At 38.2% G+C, this 20,690-nt stretch overlaps 2 protein-coding genes across 3 annotated transcripts in view; one reads left to right on the forward strand and one right to left on the reverse strand.

The window, feature by feature from the left end:
• Window positions 1–20,690, reverse strand: part of LOC145287842 (mitochondrial enolase superfamily member 1-like) — a 400,234-nt gene that overhangs the window by 82,666 nt on the left and 296,878 nt on the right. For both annotated transcript variants that reach the window (XM_080135718.1, XM_080135717.1), the window contains exon 13: window positions 3,986–4,157. In XM_080135718.1, coding sequence (XP_079991844.1) covers window positions 3,986–4,157 — 172 coding nt within the window. The remainder of the gene's footprint in view (window positions 1–3,985; window positions 4,158–20,690) is intronic.
• On the forward strand, window positions 7,009–15,198 carry LOC145288254 (ubiquitin carboxyl-terminal hydrolase isozyme L3-like). The gene is given in 4 exon segments (XM_080136291.1): window positions 7,009–7,012; window positions 9,938–10,048; window positions 10,051–10,230; window positions 14,762–15,198. Coding segments are annotated over 4 exon segments (651 nt in total). The 3' UTR covers window positions 15,118–15,198.

Here is a 20,690-nt window from a genome sequence, read left to right on the forward strand (position 1 = left end):
AAAGAGATTTATCAAAATGGCAAACAATATTAAACAAAAAATGAACTTCGTGAAGCCATCTTCAGAAACTGGAGCAGGATCCCCTGCACCTTAATGGAAACCTTTATTTCTAGCATGCTCCAACGAATTTTTGAAGTCATCAAAAGCAGTGGAGATAGGACTCATTATTAAGTTTGATTGTTGAATGTTTTCATACACTTTTCATACACCTTTTGTACAATTTAATAGAATTTTTGTCTCTCGTCTTATAATTTTAATTGTAAATTTAAAAAATAAATCTTTGGAATGTAGCCTTTTGTTTTCATAACCTTTTATATTGGTAACTTTAAGTCGGAAGAGTTTAAAATCTATCCTTAAAAAAAGTTTTTTTTAAAAAGATTTTTAAGTGATCTTAAATTTTTGATCAGCATTATTAATTCCATATGCCATTCATTTGTGTGTGTGTGTGTGTGTGTGTGTGTGTGTGTGTGTGTGTGTGTGTGTGAAAAAGATATATACATAAACAAAATAAGGAAAAAACTTTTTTTTTTTTGGTGTATGATGACCAAAAAATCTGCTTGAAATCATCTACAAAGGGTAACAGTGAAAATTTGTGACCACACGAAGCTGTTTGAATCATATAGCTGGGAGGGGAAAGAAAATATTGGAGTGGGGATGTAAGAAAAGATGTTAAAAAGAAAAAACTTTTTGCATAAAAAAAAATATATTTATTACTGACTTTGAATTCAGCAGATTTCAAAAATTGATAGGGCTGTGAAAATTTTTCACACAACTGGCCTTCATTAATACTACCCACACCCATGGAACTTCTGCATAATATCTCATATAATATCTCATAATGTTATAATGTTGCAGCGGATGAATGTAGGTATGAATGTAAGGTTGAAAATTGTCCACATTTAAGGTTTAGAATGGAAAATTCCGTTATTTATGAAGACCCATGCTTTCATCAGAATTTTACGGGCAGTTTACATAAAATGCTGAAAGATGACAGACGAAAGTTTGTGATATTTTTTGCACAAATACTGACCAATTTTTGCAATGAAAAATTTATTATTTCTATTACTACAAAGACAATTTAATGAAAAATTAATTGAAAATGAAAGCGATATTCTGTTTGTTGTTAAAAAGAAAGAACTATGAATAATTATTGGACAACTTTAGGAAAATTCAAATTCAAATCAAGAAAAAAAAACACTCATTATAAGGTAAGCTTCATGAATGAATAATAATTTTGTTTTTTGAATTATAAACAATTGATAGCAAACAAAATGAATTTTTGGTATGAGTTTTTAAAATTCTTTTATTCAAATTAAGATAAATATTAATTTTTTGATTTTTTATTCAAATTAAGATATATATTAATTTTTAAAAAAATTTTTTCTTCAAATTAAGATATATATTAATTTTTTAAATTTTTATTCAAATTAAGATATATATTAAATTTTTTAAATTTTTTATTCAAATTAAGATATATATTAAATTTTTTTTTTATTTTATTCAAATTAAGATAACTATTAATTTTTTGATTTTTTCTTCAAATTAAGATATATATTAATTTTTTTATTTTCCTTCAAATTAAGATATATATTAATTTTTAATTTTTTATTCAAATTAAGATAAATATTGAATTTTTTATTCTAATTAAGATATATATTATTTTTTTGTTTTTTTTTATTCAAATTAAGATAAATATTAATGTTTTTGATTTTTTATTCAAATTAAGATATATATTAATTTTATTTTTTTATTCAAATTAAGATAAGTATTAAATTTTTGGATTTTTTATTCAAATTAAGATATATATTTTTTTTTATTCAAATTAAGATAAATGTTTTTTTTTAAATTTTTTATTCAAATTAAGATAAATATTAATTTTTTTTTGATTTAAGATAAATATTAAATTTTTTTGATTTTTTATTCGAATTAAGATAAATATTAATTTAAAAAATTTTTTTTATTCAAATTAAGATAAATATTACATTTTTTTAAATTTTTTATTCAAATTAAAGATAAATATTAAATTTCTTTTGGATTATTTAATCAAATCAAGATATATATAAAAAAAATTTATTATTTTTTTTCAAATTAAGATATATATTATTTTTTTTAATTTAACTTATGCAGAATACGTACCATGCTATTATTAGATAAGATTTTCAAGATAAATTCAATTTTTACGGTATCTTTTGTTTAGTAAATTGTTATGTGAAAGTACAGAATAGTTACAAAATGTCCTTCCTCTTCCCCCACCCCGATCTGAGAGAATAAAAGAAGAAAATATCAAAGACATGAGTTAGTGAGCAGCAAAGATTGTTACAGCTTTTTTTTCATACGAGTGACGTTCCAAAAGTAATGCCTTCTATTTTTTGTTCTGCCCGAATGGATCAGAGGGGATTGCAAATCGTATTGTTATGATGAGTGAACTTATGCATTTATCCTTCACTAAGACATAAGTGATGCACTCCTTATTAAATGTTGGTATATGGTTTTTGGCTCTAATACACAAATCATAAATTTTAACATCTATATTATCTTTTGGCGAAAGTAATTTAATTCATAACTTGAAAATTGAAAATTATAAAAAATAAAACAAAAAGAATAAAAAACAAAATTCGGCAACACATTGTTTTACTTAAAATATCTGCGTTCTTTGTGATGATAAATTGATATAGCTTCATACAATGTTCAAGCAAAGCTTGAAGAAATAATTAAAAAAGAAAATACAGAAGCTTTCCCCACGAGATTATGCACATTCTAGAATGTTTATATTTCCGGTTAAAGGTGTCTTAACGTTTTTGGGGTTATGCTGACACATGCATGTCTTTTATGAAAAATAGATGTCATGACCTCAATTTGTCATGTGACTCGTGTTCATGTAAAATACGAACTGACGAAATGCAAGAAACTGAAACGATATAATGAAACTCTTATTAAAATTGAATTATATCCCTATGTTTTATCTTATTTTATTGGGTTTATTCAGTCCAAAAAACAAATTGTGTCGAGCGTTATCTGCAAACAAGAAAAAATGGTCCGCGATAGAAAGTGATATATAGTCATCAAAAAGTGTATAACAGGAGTCTTAAAATGAATAATAAGTATAATAAGTATAGCATAATAAGTATAGCAGGAGTCTTAAAATGCAACTTAATTTCTTTTATTTGTTTTATATCGGGTAGCCTTGCTAATCTGTAATATAAAGGGCAATTGAATGTGTACATGTTTGTATGTCCGATTAAAACTAAAAAAGTAATAAAACAAATACCCACGAAGTTGGTATTTTCTTGGTTGGTGTTGCTTTGGATGAATAATATCTAAAATTTTGAAAAAATTATTCATTCTTTGCACAAAAACTGATGCAGATTTCTTCAGGGAAGTAGCTGATTGTTTTATCAAGGAGTTAAATCCCTTATGCCGATATATTCTTTAAGGAATCTATAAAAGTATGTTTGTATGTCCAGAAAGAATAATGTGCAGGCAGGAACAGTAGCATAAAACATTTTTCTTTTCCATTTATTTTTCTTATCAGTAAATGAATGAATGGAGAAGAAAGGTTTTTGTTGCAATATTTTTTGATATAATGAGAGAATATGATTTAAAAGAAGTTTTAAGGTTCTACTTATAGACACTGGTGATAGGAACTGACCAATCAAATGGAGTCACATTCTGCTAGCAACCAATCAGAAACTGGAATTGGTCTATAAAAATATTGAATCTTTTAGGATTCCCGCACATAATTTTTTTTGCGTCCACACAAGAAAGATCTTTGCTTTTTGCCTACAAAATTTTAAAGTCCAACATTTATACAGAACAGCCACTAAAACTTCTTTTTCATCTCCAGAACTTGTACAGAATAACTACCCATCGAAAACTCTTCTGAAATTAAACATGGCTTTCAATTCAAAACTTTTGCTCTGGGCAACGCTGGGTATTCCTGTTAGCCTTCAACATAAAGAAAAATTGGTACAAAATGAATATTTACCATCGAATTTGGCAGCCATTAAAATTACAGCCAAATTTTCATTAACGCCTCCTAGACGACAAGCATCAATTTGACAGAACTGCATTGCACCCATCTGAAGGAACTGCTTAAAGAGAATCCGATTTTGGCACTGCTCTCCAGTTGCCACACCAATATTATACGACTTCAAAGCCTGCAAATAAATATATAAAATAAACATGTAATGAATCGACGCAGTCTTATTGTAACAGAGTGTTGACAAACGAGAAAAGCAGCAGCAGCAGTCGCATTTAAAACACGTATGTAAATTAGCAAGTATGCAAACGCTGACTTGACAGGAAGAAGAAGGAGAGAAAAGGAAAATAAAAATAGAGAGAGAAGAGGTGTTTGCCACGTGTTGAAGAGAGCAGACACATGCGTGATAATGTCAATGCAAGGAAAGAAAAAGGCAGAAAAAAGACAGAAAAAAAAAGCAGAAAAAAAAAACATAAAAAGGCGGGGAAAAGACCAGCACGTAGTTAAGCAAAAGAAGCAACCGGAAGTGTTTTAACTTCTGTGCGGCGATAGAAAAAATGTTGAGATAAGTGACGAAAGACACGTGAGTCATACAGATATGTTCGATACACGAGTAATATTTCAAAACACAGTGAAGTGCGTTGTTGGAAACTACTGGAATAAATACTGTTTTTTGTATTCACCTAAAAAAAAAATCCTGAGTCGTATTTTTTATGTCCTTACTTGTTTATTTGTTCCTGTATCAAACAACGTGTAGGTCCGAGTGGTTGATATGTGATGAGAATTTTAGTCACCAGATAATGGACAGTGGAATGGGCTTGTACAGGTTTGGGTACTATTCTCAAACAGTTATTTAAAATCATGTTTTGTAAAATAAAAATAGAAAAAGTTACAACATTGTAAGAAGCATACAAACCAGTGGGGGAGAACTTTGGTGCTTGTTTAGAATAATAACGAAGATCTAAAATCAAAAAATTGAATTTTAACTAACAACAATGTAATTGTCATGTCGAATTTAGTAGCATATTACTATATTATCACTTAAGATAAGTTACTTTCACGAACTAGCGATCTGCCATTATTGCAGTTCCCTCCTCTGACTTCATGCAGTTATCTCCCCTGCTATCATAACACTTATTCTTTTTATTATATATGTAAAACTTGCAATTTCCTTTGAAAGCAATTTTCAATCACAATTAATTTTCTACTTCATCATTTTTCATAATTTTTGGACATGTTACTAATTTCAACATAACGATTAAGAAGGTAACAATACTTTTAGCTGAATGCCAATTTTTCGATTTTCTTTATTATTCTGACTAAGCAGAAAAAGGTTTAAAATAATTTAATAAAAACATTATCTAATATATAAAATTAAGTCGGTTGAATTTTCAAGGTAGATATAAATAACAATGCAGTTATCGAATATATATTTGCTTTGCCACACAAATTTGAAAATTCCAATGCATTTCATCGATTATATATTTATCCATTATTGATTAAGAAGAGTAAAATCATATCCGAGAGATGTTAAAATTAATGTATATTTTTAGCAAACATGACACCGAATTTACAAGTTTTCAAAACAGCATCCAAACTTGAAAACTGCTGAATTTATTGAACATATAATATACATATAGTATACATATAACTATACTCCCCCCCAATTCATATTTACACAGAGTAGAAGGTTAGTTGGAAAGTAGGATGACTCTGATTTCTATTTTCAGTTACTTCGTAAAGTTGGTACCATGTTTTCTAGAAGTACTAATTTAATGCCTTAGATACGATTCAGCGTTCTATAAATCATTGCTGCTATTAAAAGCACTGACAGATTTCAAAAGAAGCATATAGCGTTATGGATAACATGAAAAGGGCAGTAACTCTGGGTATATGAATGATTGATGACAATGAGGAAGGTATTGCTGTTTCCTATCTTTATTGATATACATGGGAACAGAAAAGTATTATTCCATTATATTCATTTAAAAATAATAAAAATATGTAAGAAAGCACATTTGCTTTAATTCATCCTGTAATTTGTTAATCATTTCCAACATGTTTACCTCTCTCCACATTTGGTTTTAGAGTTGGTGATGGTAAAAGTCATCTTTTTCCAATTTCACCACATGCTCGAGATCAGAAGATCTTGGTCACCAATGCTCTTTAAAGTGTGGCCATAGACAGTTGTGTTGTTTGCTTATGTCAACAAATGATCTCGGAATATAATTTGGAAGATCATTAATGAAGATCAGGAAGAGGGCTGAGCCTAGAATTGATCCTTGAGGCACATCAGTGTTGATTCTATGTTCTCCTGAGTTTTGGCCATCACAGCTATTTTATAGATCTATAAGAGAGAAATGATTTGATGGTTGAGAAGACATTTCCAGATGTTCCATAGCTAGCATGTTTATGAAGTAACCCTTTGGGTCAGACCCTATTAAAGGCCTTTGATATGTTAGGAAAATCATTTGAACACAGTCGATGGAAACATAAATTTCTTTGAGATTGACAAACTCGAGACATCTATATCAGAGGTAATAAATAAATATACAATTTCTGTACATATTTGTTTGTCTCTGGGTGTGTGTGTATGACACCAATGTGGGAAAGTATCCTCCAAGTGCTAAGGTCTATATCCTAGTTATCCTGTTGAGGCCATGTTCGTCAGTCAGTTGATTAATTCATTTCCCCATTTGCTCTGAGCCATGAGCTATCTTCCACTGTCTCCAGCTCATAACTCCTGTCAACTGTGTTCCATTGGTCCCAACCGTCATCAGCTAGCCACTGTCATTAACTGAACTCATAAACGCCCTTCCAGCCATTGTGAAAAACGTCCTTATAAGTACTCAAAAAGCTGCAACTGGAACTAAATTCATTCTTGTAGCAAAGCTGTTCAATTGATGCCTAAAAGAGAATTGCTTTACAATTGCTTTACTTGGAAAACCTCGTTAGTCTGTACATTATTTAAAAACACTGGAAATTGGTCTTCTGCATCTCAGTACAGACCAATTAGTTTTCTGTGCACCATGGGTAAATTTCTTGAATCCATGCTAAATAGAAAAATTATCAACCAATTATCAAATTATCAAAACAACTTATTCAGTGACAAGCAATATGGTTTCTGTCCTGCAAGATCTACAACTAATGTACTGACTGTAATTTCACATATCATAATACATATCTGTAATTTCATAGATCAGTGGATCTATTGACAGGGCTTCATCTCTAGAACAACAGCTCACAACATATCAAAGGCATTTGATAGGGTTTGGCATAAAGGTCTATTTCACAAAATATTCAGCCATAGAATATCTGGAAATGTGTTCTCAACCATAAAATCCTTCTCTCTGATAGGTTTATACAAGTAGTCGTTGATGGGCAGAAATTTGAAGCTCAAAGTATCAACACTGATGTGCCCCAAAGATCTTCTTAATCTTCATCAATTATTTCCTAAATTACATTCTGAGTTTATTCATAGACATATATATATAGTCTATGTAGACAACATTACCATCTATGGCAACACCTCAAAGACAACAATGATCAAGATCTCTCTGAGTCTCTCTCCTCCAACCTCGAGCACGTGGTGCAATGGAGCAAAAAACTGGCTGATTAATTTTAACACATCTGAAACCAACCTCCTATCTTTTTACCACCAACGCTCTGATCCCCACTTGGTCCCAATTGATATGAATGGCTCATGCCTTAATGAAGCACCCTGCTTCGACAAGCTGGGTGCTTCTGGGAATTATCTTCATCCCTGACCTGAAATAGAAGACTTACATCAAATCTATTGCCAAGGTTACTGGGAAAATGATTGCATCATTCTATTTCTCCAGAAAGTATCTCACTCTTGACGCAATCTTCTACTTGTATAAGAGCCAAATATGCCTTAAAATAGAACACTGTTGTCTCCTCCCTGCAACCTTTTTCCACACAGAAGAGATGTTGCGAGCTTGTCTCTTCTCTTATTATTATTTTCATGGCAAATACTTGTCTGTGCTTCAATCTATGGTCCCCTCCATGCCAAACTTTCATAAAAAGCACTTGTCTAGCTAAAATCACGACCAACAATTTCCCCTACTCTCTAAAATATGAATGCACATTTCATAAACAAAGTTTCTTTCCTAGAACTGGCACATTACTATTCGCCAAATAGCCCAAGATGTCAAGATTAGTACAGGGTCTGTGGAAACTATCATTCATGACCATTTTCATATGCATAAGATGTCTGCAGATGGATTCCTAGGTTGCTCACACAATTCCAGAAGCGAATACGTGTTGAGTGCTCGAGGATGAATTTGAAGATGTGCCAAGAAGATGAGTCAAAGTTTTTCAAAAGACTGATTACACAGGATGAAACCTGGGTCCATCACCATGATCCAGAGATCAAAGCCCAGTCAATGCAGTGGAAGCACTTGGACTCCCCACCTCCAAAGAAGGCAAGGGTGCAGCCCTCTCCTGGCAAGATCATGCTCACAGTCTTCTGGGACCAGGACGGAGTAGTGATGACAGATTTCCTGGCAAAGGGTACCACAATTACAGGAGCCTATTTTGCTTCACTTTTGAGGAAATTAAGGGAAGCTATCAAAATCAAGAGGAGGGGCAAAATCAGCAAAGGTACCCTCCTCCTGCAGGAAAACGCTCCAATCCACAACTCGCATGTCGCCAGATCAGAAACACGGGCGTGTGATTATGAAATCCTCTCCCATCCTGTGCAAGGTCAGGAGAGTAGGGAGTACTCTCCTGACCTTGCACACTCTGACTTTCACTTCTTCCCAGCCATGAAGTTGTTTTTGAAAGGAAAGCGTTTCCTAGATGATACAGCCTTGATTTCTGAAGTCACGTCGTGGTTGGAGGACTAATCTGGGGTGTTCTACAAAAACGGTCTCCAGAGCTGCATCAAACGATGGGAGAAATGCATAACTCTGGGTGGTTCCTATGTAGAGAAAGACTAATAACTGTGCGAAGTTTCGTTGCTCTACTGCTATAGGAAGTCGGTCAGGGGCATTACTTATTGCACGCCCCTCGTATCCATGTTTTTTTTTCTGTTCTTGGATTGAGGAGACGTTATTATCCTAACTGCCTCAGAAAGGCAGACGTTACAATGTTTAGATCCAGGGATGTAAGATTGCGATTTACATATAATACTCCAATTAATTAAGAAGCGAATATTCTTAGATTTAAGTTTTTAATTAAAGTAGCCAAAGAAGTTCCCTGGTTGCTATTTGTGTTTTTATTGCTAAAAGATGATGTGTGGTTAGAAATTCTCTGCTTTATTAAAGTAGAAGTGGATCTGATGTATGTGTATGCTTTGGGTGCATTGTGGATACTGTTGTTGGTATTTAATATTAAGTAGTTATTAAGGATGTAGAGGAATGAATGGGGATATTATTACTGAACTGATTTCTAAAGTTATTATCATGGGAGTTGTTCTGTGAACGACTATCAGTATTTATATTGTTAGTACTGCTATTTATCAAGCTTATTAGAGGAGGGGGATGTTCCAGTTCATTGCCATTTGTTTGACCAAAGATTGGCTGTTGGGTAAGTTTGGAGGGATTTAGATGTTATCTCAGTTACAGTACATGAATAAATCACATTTTTATGGATACATATGGATATTGTATTTTCATAATTGTTTGGTTTTTATTTGTTTTATTATTTTCGATGAGTACAATAGAAAGGATTACTGAATATTAACTTTTCATCTTAGTTCGTGTAGTCTGAACATTTAAAAAATTTTTTTTACTTTAGATGTTTGTATAGCATTCAACCCTAGAAGAGTTAAACAGACTTCCTCCTAAAGAGGGAGTGTCAAGGAAATGTTAAATTCACAGGCAGTCCCCAGTTGCCTGTATATCATGATCAGATGACTACATTAGGTTTACATTTGAATTTGTTACAAAAACCTACTTTTTTTCTTTCTTTTTTTTTTTTTAAATAAACAAAAAGAGGAATCAAATTGAGAGGTTCTGAATAAGTTCAGCAAGATCATTGGAGTACCAGAAGAATGGGAGTTTACCGATGTTTATGGCACCGATGAAGCTTTATTGGCTATGGTACCAAGCCAGTTCTTGCTGTTATGCTATTGTATCCTCTAACCAAAAATGCTACCGCTAATCAAATTGGTACTGTGAAGGAATCCACTGACTTGTATTTCATCAAACAGACAATTGGAAATGCTTGTGGAACGATTGCTTTAGTTCATGCTTTAGCAAACAATGCAGACCAAATTAACTTTAAATCTGATGGGTATATGAACAAGTTGTAAGGAAAAATTCAAGATGGCGCCCGACTCTCTCTTTAACACGGTAAGATATCCTCAACACGGCACAAGAAGCAACAGCCACACGATTCCCCAGCCAACTCAATCGTCACTCGCCCACGTCTTTCCTCTCACCCGCTTTTATCGTTGTTCTAGGCCGGCTAAATTTGCATATTCCGAGAATTCGTGTGACTTTGCGAGACATCATACTTTACAAAAGACGGCGGTCGCCATCTTGGTCTTTCTTTTCTATTTTTGGTCTGTAACGCTGAGCTGGTCTCGAGGTAAGTCTTTTTCCCCTCATCCGTCTCTCCCACGTACCCACACAACACGCAAACACACGGGCGCTTATCTCCTGGATGCACGTTACACTCCCGCCTGATCTGATGATCACATAGAGAGCACTGGGGGGGGGGTGGCCTTTTAGTGCGTGTGCTTCTGCGAAGAGGTACATTCACTGTTTCAGATTTGGGCTCTGGATCTGGTTCCGCCTCATCAGATGAAGTATCGCTATCAGTCTCTGGAAGGGGCTCACTGAATCCGTGCATCGGCAGCTCATCGCTAGACGCTTCACTGCTTTCTTCTGTAGTTGTATGACGCACCTCGGTAGCTGGGCGAAGATCTCGCACATGTCGTGGGGTTCCATCGACCAAAACAGACTGCTGGCTAATCACTCCAGATATGTGTCCTCGCTTAAACTTGTCGGTGCACCGATTTCCTGGAGGCCGCACCCACACTGGATCTCCCACTTCATATCTGTTATATGTTCCCTTGTCGGTTGGCTGCGTAGTGTTGATTCCCTTCACTCCGACTCCGTACGTGTAAATAGCATTCGCAGGTGCGGCTGAAGGGGACGTCCCGTCCTTTGGCGTAATGTTGTACCAATATGTTGCTTTCGCAATAGTACATCGCTTCCTGGCAGCAATTCTCTTGATGCTGCGATGGCTTCTTTCAGCAATGCCATTTCCTGACGGCACATGCGCACATCGCAACCGTAGTCAGACGCCCCACTCATCTAATAACTGCCGGACTTGCTGGCTACAAAACGCTGCATCATTGTCAGTCAGGAGCTCTTCCGGCGCACCTCGTTCAAAAAAAATGGATGATAGGTGGCGGACAACATTTGCTGAATCCTGTCTGGTCATCTGCCGCCACACCGCAAATCTCGTAGGCCCGCAATCAATGAGAGTTAGAAAGGGCTTGCCACTGTAATGGGTAATATCCATGGCCAGCCGCTGCCACACACTCTCAACTTCCAAGCGACCCTTCTGCCATCGCTCTGGTGCAGGATCAATAGACTGGCAAGCCTCACAATTTCTGACGATCTGTCTGACATCCATCTTGGTCACTGCTGGGTATGCATGCCTCACAAAATAAAGGGTCCTCTTGATACCCGGATGTCCGCTCTGTGCATGAATTTTTTGTATTTGACATGGGTCGATTGCAACTGCACAAGATCGAGCAGTAATCTCCATTCCCATCTTCGCGGCTTCATACCATTTGTGAGGTACACGGGTCAGTTGGTCAGCACGATTACAATGTAATGGCACCAGAGTGACGCTCAGTGATAGCCCATACTCAGATACCAGGTTTTTTAGCGTGTCTAGCCTTCTCCGTATTAACATTTCGCTTGCTGCCTTGGTACGGATTCGTGTCCGTCCTGAAAGTGTGTCAGACACCCAGTGGTAGACACAGAGAGAATCTGTGTACAAGGTCAACTTCTTAGACTGCCACTGCAGGGCCAGATTTACCCCCTTTACAACAGCGTCCAGCTCTGCCAGGTTGATATGCTGAGAATCTGTTACGGGCCGCAGCCAACACGCATCCTCGAACACGTTTCCTCCTTGCTCCAACGATACTCCCAACGCCAAAGAACTGGCATCAACCCACACACCTACGTTGTCTCCGTTAACACACCACCGCCCACAGGCAGGGTCCTTCTTGTTCACTCTCTCCAGTGTCTCTTTAATCATCAGAGTTAGTAGGACATCATCGGATATGTCATCCCAACCCGTGGTTGTTAAATTTGCTCTGCGTTTAATCACACCAACAGCTGCGCGGAGCCAGCCACAGACTGGTAAGTGACCAACAAGTTTTCCACACCAAGAAAAAACGGTCCGCCTTGTAACGAGGTTGGGGATGCTTGGAATTTCACTGCCACGCCTCCATTGTAGGGTGCCATCTTCTTCATAAACATCCAATCCCAATACACGTGCTCCTTCCCTTAAACGTTTGGGATTCTTGCATTCCAGACCAAACTGAGCCAACTTTTCTTTGACACACGACGCAGACTGTACATCTTCATTGACGTATACGTCATCAATGTAAGCTGACGTTGAGTCCCTCATGGGCTTTTCTTGGGACAATACTGTGTTGACAATAGTCTTCATGATCTGTGGTGCCACATTTAGGCCAAAGCCAAGGCGTGTAAGGCAGTACCTCTGCCCCTGGAACCAAACTGTCTGGAACGGCCACAACGTCTCATCAACTCGCACTTGTAAATAGGCTTTTCGCAAATCCAATATTGAGACATTAGTGCCTTTCTGACGCCATTCCCTCAACTTACTGGCGCATACGTCAGCATCGGCAGTGTAGGCTTCGATATGCTTGTTAAGCTCCCTATAGTCCAGCACGGGCCGTACTTTCGACTTGTTATGCTGGACTACTGCCATCAAGGGTATTAGACCCTTCGGAGGCCCAAGCTTGTCCTCAGGGTAGGGGATTAACCAGCCATCTTGGATCCACGCCTTTAGTTCCCTTTCGTATTCTGCTCGGGCCTCACTGGGTATAGGGTACTCTGCAACCCCATTCTTGAGTTTAGTCGGTGCCATTCCCTCGGTCCACTTCCAAGATGCAATCCAGGCCCTCTTGCGCGAGTCGTAGTCCACTGTAAAATCTGGCCGATCGATATGGAGCGCTGCACACACTGGGGCCTCTAAGAATCGCACCTTTCCATCCCGATGAATTGCGACTCCCCCAGCGCCTTGATGGCATCGTATCCGAGCAACAGGTCAAACCCCAGGAGATTTCCTTGGGTCACGAGCACATTGATCTTAGCGGCTGCACCGGTGTCCGTGTAGATCTTGACAGTTCCAGCTCCACAGCATGTCTGGGTCTCGCCTCCTATCGTGGTGACTTTGATCTTCCTCTTAGTCCAACTTGGACACAGCCTGGTGCTCACTATAGTATGCGAACAGCCTGAGTCGAGAAGTGCTGAGCAGGGTATCCTGTTTACGTAGACGGTCATTACTGGTTGCGCCTTGTTCAAATTTTGCTCGGGGAGCAGGGCGGTGCTGACGTCCTCTCCCCTGATACGTTTCCCGCACAGTTTTGGGCTAGATGCCCCAAACCGCGACACTTAAAACAGCGCACACGCCCCCTGTTGGTGCAATTCCTTGCAAAATGTCCGCGTCGGCCGCAGCGAAAACATTTCCCATTGCTTGCAGGGTTCTGATTCGGAATCTCCCGAGCGCCAATCTGGCCTGTCTGTGTCGCCATCACAACTGGTTCCCCCAGGTCCTCCTCATCTTTGATGATGGCTCGAGCACGTTCCATCAAGTGTTCCATGGTCGTTGTTGAAACGCTGGTTGAGGCTCTCAGTAGCTGCTTCACCCGAGTGGGAAGGCCCGCCACAAACGCGTACGCGAGCGTCCGCTCCGACACCCCTCCACCGAACAGAACTGCGAGTTTCTTTAACTCAGCGAGGAAAACGTCCACGCTTTCCTCCGGTAGAAGTTTTTGGGAAGCAAATTTTTCATAGGCCGTACAAGGATCCATGGCAAATGCATTGTACAGCGCAGCTTTAATTGCGGTGACATCTCCCTTTTCGGCAGCACTGAGTTGCTGATATACACTCAAGGCACCCCCAGCCAATCTCAGGGGAATCACAGTGTGTACCCTTTTCACCTCACAAAGGTCGCACGTCAGCTCGACCCTTTCAACCCAGTCGACGATGGACGTGGACCCGTCAAACTCGGGTATGAGCTTTAAGTCAAATTTCGACTCGGTCATAGTCCTAGAGGCCAAATGGCCGAAATAGCTTGTAAGGAAAAATTCAAGATGGCGCCCGACTCTCTCTTTAACACGGTAAGATATCCTCAACACGGCACAAGAAGCAACAGCCACACGATTCCCCAGCCAACTCTGTAAGGAAAAAGTGTAAGGAAAAATTCAAGATGGCGCCCGACTCTCTCTTTAACACGGTAAGATATCCTCAACACGGCACAAGAAGCAACAGCCACACGATTCCCCAGCCAACTCAATCGTCACTCGCCCACGTCTTTCCCCTCACCCGCTTTTATCGTTGTTCTAGGCCGGCTAAATTTGCATATTCCGAGAATTCGTGTGACTTTGCGAGACATCATACTTTACAAAAGACGGCGGTCGCCATCTTGGTCTTTCTTTTCTATTTTTGGTCGGTAACGCTGAGCTGGTCTCGAGGTAAGTCTTTTTCCCCTCATCCGTCTCTCCCACGTACCCACACAACACGCAAACACACGGGCGCTTATCTCCTGGATGCACGTTACACAAGTTTCTAGCAGAAATGAAGTCTATGACTCCAGCAGAAAAGGCTTCATACCTGGAATCCAACAAGGAAATGGGAGTTGTTCATGAAGATTTTGCCCAAGAAGGACAAACTCAAGCTCCTCCCCGGGACCAAGCTGTTATTCGTCACTTTGTTACATTTGTCTGTCATAACAATACCTTATATGAACTTGATGGTCGGAAAGATGGACCAGTTTGTCATGGAGAAACTTCAAAAGGCACCCTTCTTGAGAATGCTGTTAAAGTAGTGAGCAAGTTCATTGAACGTGATCCAGGTGAGGTGAACTTCAGCATGCTTGCTCTCGCCAAAAAGTCTCCTTAGAGTTGACCCCCCCCCTCATCATGCGGCTTACCTACTTGTCTTCTCTCAATGACCAACAAAGCTGGATACTCTACAGCTGATGACTATAGCAACAATAAATATATAAATTAACAAACCAAACAATTATGAAAATACAACTGGCTTATACACACTATTATTTTTGGTTTGTTAATTTATATATTCTTCTATTTTTGGCAATTATATTTGGTTTTGTTGATCAAGGGAAAATGAATTGCTTGGGCAATTTTTTTTTGTTATTAGAGGCTATGATTGTCTAGGCTAAATTAGACATTGTAGCATGTATATCTTTATAGAATTTTTGTTAAACAAAGTGCTATACCTATGCCGGTACCTATATATATATATATATATATATATATATATATATATATATATATATATATATATATATATGAAGAGAAGAGTATCGACTGGTCTTTGAATTCATGACGGTGATGGGAGCATAGTTCGAAAATCCTTTCCCTAATAAGAAAAATAAGAAAAAATATCTGTAAATAGCAACAACTCGGGAACAAATTCTAAAAGTTAAAATAATAAATTTTATTTAACCAGGAATAGTTTATTTTTGTAATTTGTATTCAATCCTGTATGTTCGAGATCTCCCCATGAGCATGAAATTAATAAGATTAAAGTCCATTAATAACGCAAAGGAATGTGCATTATTATAAGTCGAAAGTTCAGAATCATCATACAAGTGAAAAAAGAATATTTGCGTACTTGTAAGGTACGGTTGGAAATCTTTCATGATCGAAGAAATCCTTCTCAACTGAAGAAATCGTTATGGTTCTGCGAATGAAATATACGAGGAGGGTAAAAGTTTTGTGAGCAAAAATATTCATTCATTGTTGTTTGCTTCATTAGTAAAGGATTGAGTAATTTGTCCGTTTGCAGTTTGAACTTTACATTGCGAACACTGTAGTTTTTTATGTCCTGTGACAGAGTCCAATACATGTGATAATTATGGGCAGTGGCGATGGTGATTTGCAGAAATATTGTTGTGACTGCTTTGTTTTTGGCATGTCAGGTTTGGCATATCGAATTTCTAGAATCTTCCGACTTGTTTAATGTTTGTCTATACAAAAATATAGTCGCATGGATTTGTGTGTAAAAAAAGTCGCATCACAGCCATGATTCTACACACTGATAAAATAGCATGGGCGAACAGCAACAAAATCAGATTGTTCCTGAAATGAATAAATTTTGGCTGAATAGATTCCTCTGATTACGTGATGTGCGATTTGATTTAGCTGGTCGCTACATACCCGCTTACTAAACAAAACCACAATATGCAGGAAAAGTACAAAAATACTGCAAGTATTTCACTCGGTATAGGTAACAAATCGGTGTGGACGCTTATATGTCAACCTAATATGGTAGAATTTGTCGAGCAAGGTGACTCAGAACCATTAGAAGTGACTGTAGTTGCAGAATACACCAGAGGGCTTTTAATGTGCTGATAAACCTTGGACTTCTGGCAAGGGATACAACTCCATGTCCAATTTGTTGATGGTAGTTCAAATGAAATGTGACGTCACCAACTTTGTGTCATGTGTATGTCTAAATGTGATAAATGGTGCAATTTTGAAAAATGTCTCGCCTGTATTTGAGAGTGTCCAGTTGAAGTATCACATCAAGTTGATTCACTCGAAAAAGGTGAAGGAAATTGCTTGAATGACAAAGTGGTGGAATGGTGTAGGTTTTTTCATTCCTCATCCACTGGTCTGCTGCGATTGGATGCAAATCGCTGTCACTCATACTGCCTGGCCTGGTCATTACCCACCTTGTCAATGGGTTCCATGAATGCACAGGGTTTATCGCAGTTGGAAACATTTTGCTGAAACGGGCATGATAACGGCACAAACGACTATCAAGATGGCTGTTGGTTCATCGACTGGGAACGATCCTATTTGTTAGTGCGCCAGGGTGGAAAGTAATCTCGCGAGTTTTGCCGATGTCTGCTACCTTCATGCATTAGTGAGGCCACAACGTGGTTGAGATTAGTGAACTAGCTATGGATTCTCTGTGTGAAAAATTGTGCTTCCATGTGAGTGAACCACAGTGTTGGGTTCTGCATCGAAAATGGTGGGATTTTCAATACAGCATGGGTGGCCATGGTTGATGATAGAGCATCTGTGGGAGCCTTTCCTAGTCTCACACAAAAACACGCGTTCACATTTCAAGCCACTTTTCTTATCATATACATACGCGCACACAAACATATGCACACATGTACACACACGTAGAGATATTCACGTTCACGTACATACACCCACATTCACGTGCATACACACACACGCTAACGTACACACATGTACATACACATACGTGCACACATATGCACACATGGGCAACGTCACTTCCCCTTTGAAGAAAATCCACACATGTGCAAAAGACCACCGGAAACAACTATAAAAGCAAGAGCAATAAGCTGCTTCCTCCTCTTTTCGACTTAGCTCTCGAGCTGAGCGGTCGTCGGACCATTCGCCCCCCTTTCGGGGCGCCCGCACCCGTGTACGTCACGTCCCCTGCTACTATGTATGGGGCACGAGCTAACAGACAGTACGTACACTTTACACGTTCTCTATCTCCATGGCCTAGATTGACTTTTTCTCATTTTCTCTTTCTCTCTCTATACTACTTTCCTTCTCACCAGTTAACCGCGAGAGACGCACGCCAAACTGGATTAATTTTCTCTCTTTCTCTCTCTATGACAATAGACTTTCCTTCTCACCAGTAAACAGCGAGAGACGCACGCCAAACTAAACGCGTGCTGTACCCTTTTCTTTCATGTGTTCCTTCACAAAATAAATTCTAGTTCGTTTACTTCAAATAAACGCGTTGTTGTTTCTTCCTCAAAGCAATTCATTTTCCCTTTCTCAATTCAATTTATTTTTCATATTTTGTACGACTGGGGGATATAAATAATAATATATACATATATAATATATATATATAATATATAATATATACATATAATATAATATAATACATATATATATATATATATATATATAATATATAATATATATATATATATAATATATCCACCAGTCCGCTACACATCGTTCTCCATTGTATCTCGTACATAGACGGAATGCCAGCAATAAATAACAGGTATTGATAGCCACTGCTGATGTCGATTCAGGCAGAATCCAGTTGGTGGATGAGTTGTCCAATCTGCCGTCGATGTGACCACTGTTCCCAGGGAGGGCGCATATGCGTGAAAGAAGAAAAAATCTAAAGTCACCAATTGATGGAAATGTGCCAATTTGCTGAAATCAGGATCACCAGATGTAGAAAAATGGTATCCCATGTGCGATCGTCAGGGCTGCTAATCTGTAGAAGGACTGTGTTTGAGTGTGTCACCAATTTTTAGGGAGGCCTGTGTTTGTGTGTGTGGCACTAATTTACTGAAATTGAGGCCCCCAGTTTGTAGGAAAGCCCGTGTTTTGTTTAATTCTCGATTTTTGAGCGATTATCGGCATGTGTTCCTAATTTACTGAAGTCAAAGTCACCAGTTCGTAAGGAGGGCCATGGTTGCATGTTGCTGATTGACTGAAGTCGAGGATCACTAGTTTGTAGGGAAGCCCGTGTTTGCGTGTGTTGCCAATTTACTGAAGTCAAGATCACCTGTTTGTAGGGAGGCCCGAGGTTGCATGTCACTGATTTACTGATAATTTTTGAGAAAAGATATTTGTTCTTTGTTGTTTGCATGAACTTCATTAGTTAAGGATTGAGTAATTTGTCCATTTGCAGTTTGAACATGACAGTGTTAGTGGTGCAGTTTTTATGTCCTGTGACAGAGTCCAACACATGTGATAATCATACGCAGTGAGGATGGTGACTTGTAGAAACGTTGTTGAGACTTTTATATCGAGTTTCTAAAATGTTCCGACCTATTTAATGTTTACCTGTGCGAATAGACAAAACTATAGTCCCATGGATTTGTGTGTAAAAAGGTCGCGTCACAGCCATGACTCTACGCACTGATAGAATTACGTGGGTGAGCGGTGACAAAATCAAATTGTTCCTGACATGAATAAATTTTTTTTTTTTTTTTTTTATTTTTTTTATTACATTTTCACCCCAAACAAGGCAAATTGCCACTTTGGTGTAGGGGGCTACTATCAGGGGCAACAACTACTGGGGTACTATGTAGGGATTTGGGCAGCAAGGTGTCGGTTCACGTTACACTTGAACTTCTGCACGTCAGTACTGTTGGGGAAGCAGGGACCTGGAATGGAATTCCAGAGTCTTGCGGTTCTGGGGAAGAAACTATTGGAGTAAAAAGATCTTTTACATCTAGGGACCTCTACAGTGTGGGGGTGGGATCTAGTAGCCTGTCGGGTTTGTCGAGGGTGCTCGCGTCGTGGGGGCACAAGTGATTGCAGTTCGTCAGAGCATTCACCACTAAAATACTTGTAGAAAAGGCAGAGGGATGCAACATTTCGTCGATGGGACAGAGGCTGAAGCTTAGATGCCAATTCAGGGCCTATCAGGTTTGCGACTCTCTTTTGAACCTTGTCAAGGAGCGAGAGACTAGTAGCAGATGCACCAGCCCAGATGTGGCAGCAATACTCCATACATGGGCGAATGGTGGCCTTATAGAGGTACAGGATACTTTCGGGTGTTAGTAGTTTTCTAGCACGGTAGAGAGAGCCTACCTTTCTTGCAGCGGCCCTGGCAATGCCTTCAATGTAATTGTTTCAACTCATGTTTCCTGTGAACGTTAGGCCAAGGAGTTTGAAAGATGGACTCTCAGATAAAGAGTCGTTGGCCATTGCTATGGGTGGTAGAGAGGGTTTCTTGTAATTATTGAATGAAACTAGTTTAGTCTTGGCATAATTGAACGCGACCAACCACTTTTGTCCCCATTCCACTACAGATTGGAGGTCTTCCTCTAGTGTTTCTGCCATTTCTTTAGAAATGTGTTCATTCGTCTTCCTGTCGTGTCTGCCATAGAGTGTAGTGTCATCAGCATATATACCCATCTCAGAGGCAATGTTGTCGGGGAGGTCATTTATGAATATCAGGAACAATAGAGGTCCAAGGATAGAACCCTGCGGCACTCCCGCATTTATATCATATTGTTTAGATGTGCGACCGTCGAGGACTACCTGGATTTTTCTCTTATCTAAGAAGGATTTAATTATGTTAAGTATTCTACCAGTGATACCGTATGATCTGATTTTACTGAGGAGACCCTCATGCCATACCCTGTCAAAAGCCTTCCTCTGATTACGTATCTAGTGATTTGATTTAGCTAGTCATTGCATCAGCCACTCTGATGAGTTGTAGACGACGAAACACATGTCAGTGGATAATTATATTTTAAAAATAATATATATACCGCTCCCCATTTGGGGGTACCAAATTGGTTAAAGGGAAATTATTCCCAACTCGCATTTAGGTAAAAATGCACTTTCGTAAATAATTGAATTCATTCAAAACATATCGCTAAAGCCAAAACAAACAACATATATATATATATATATATATATATATATATATATATATATATACATAAGTTCAGTGTAAAAAAAGGTAAGCAA

Source organism: Euprymna scolopes, chromosome 11, assembly GCF_053919585.1.
Source record: "Euprymna scolopes isolate OS-2025 chromosome 11, ASM5391958v1, whole genome shotgun sequence".
In the NCBI taxonomy this organism is placed as follows: Eukaryota; Metazoa; Mollusca; class Cephalopoda; order Sepiida; family Sepiolidae; genus Euprymna; species Euprymna scolopes.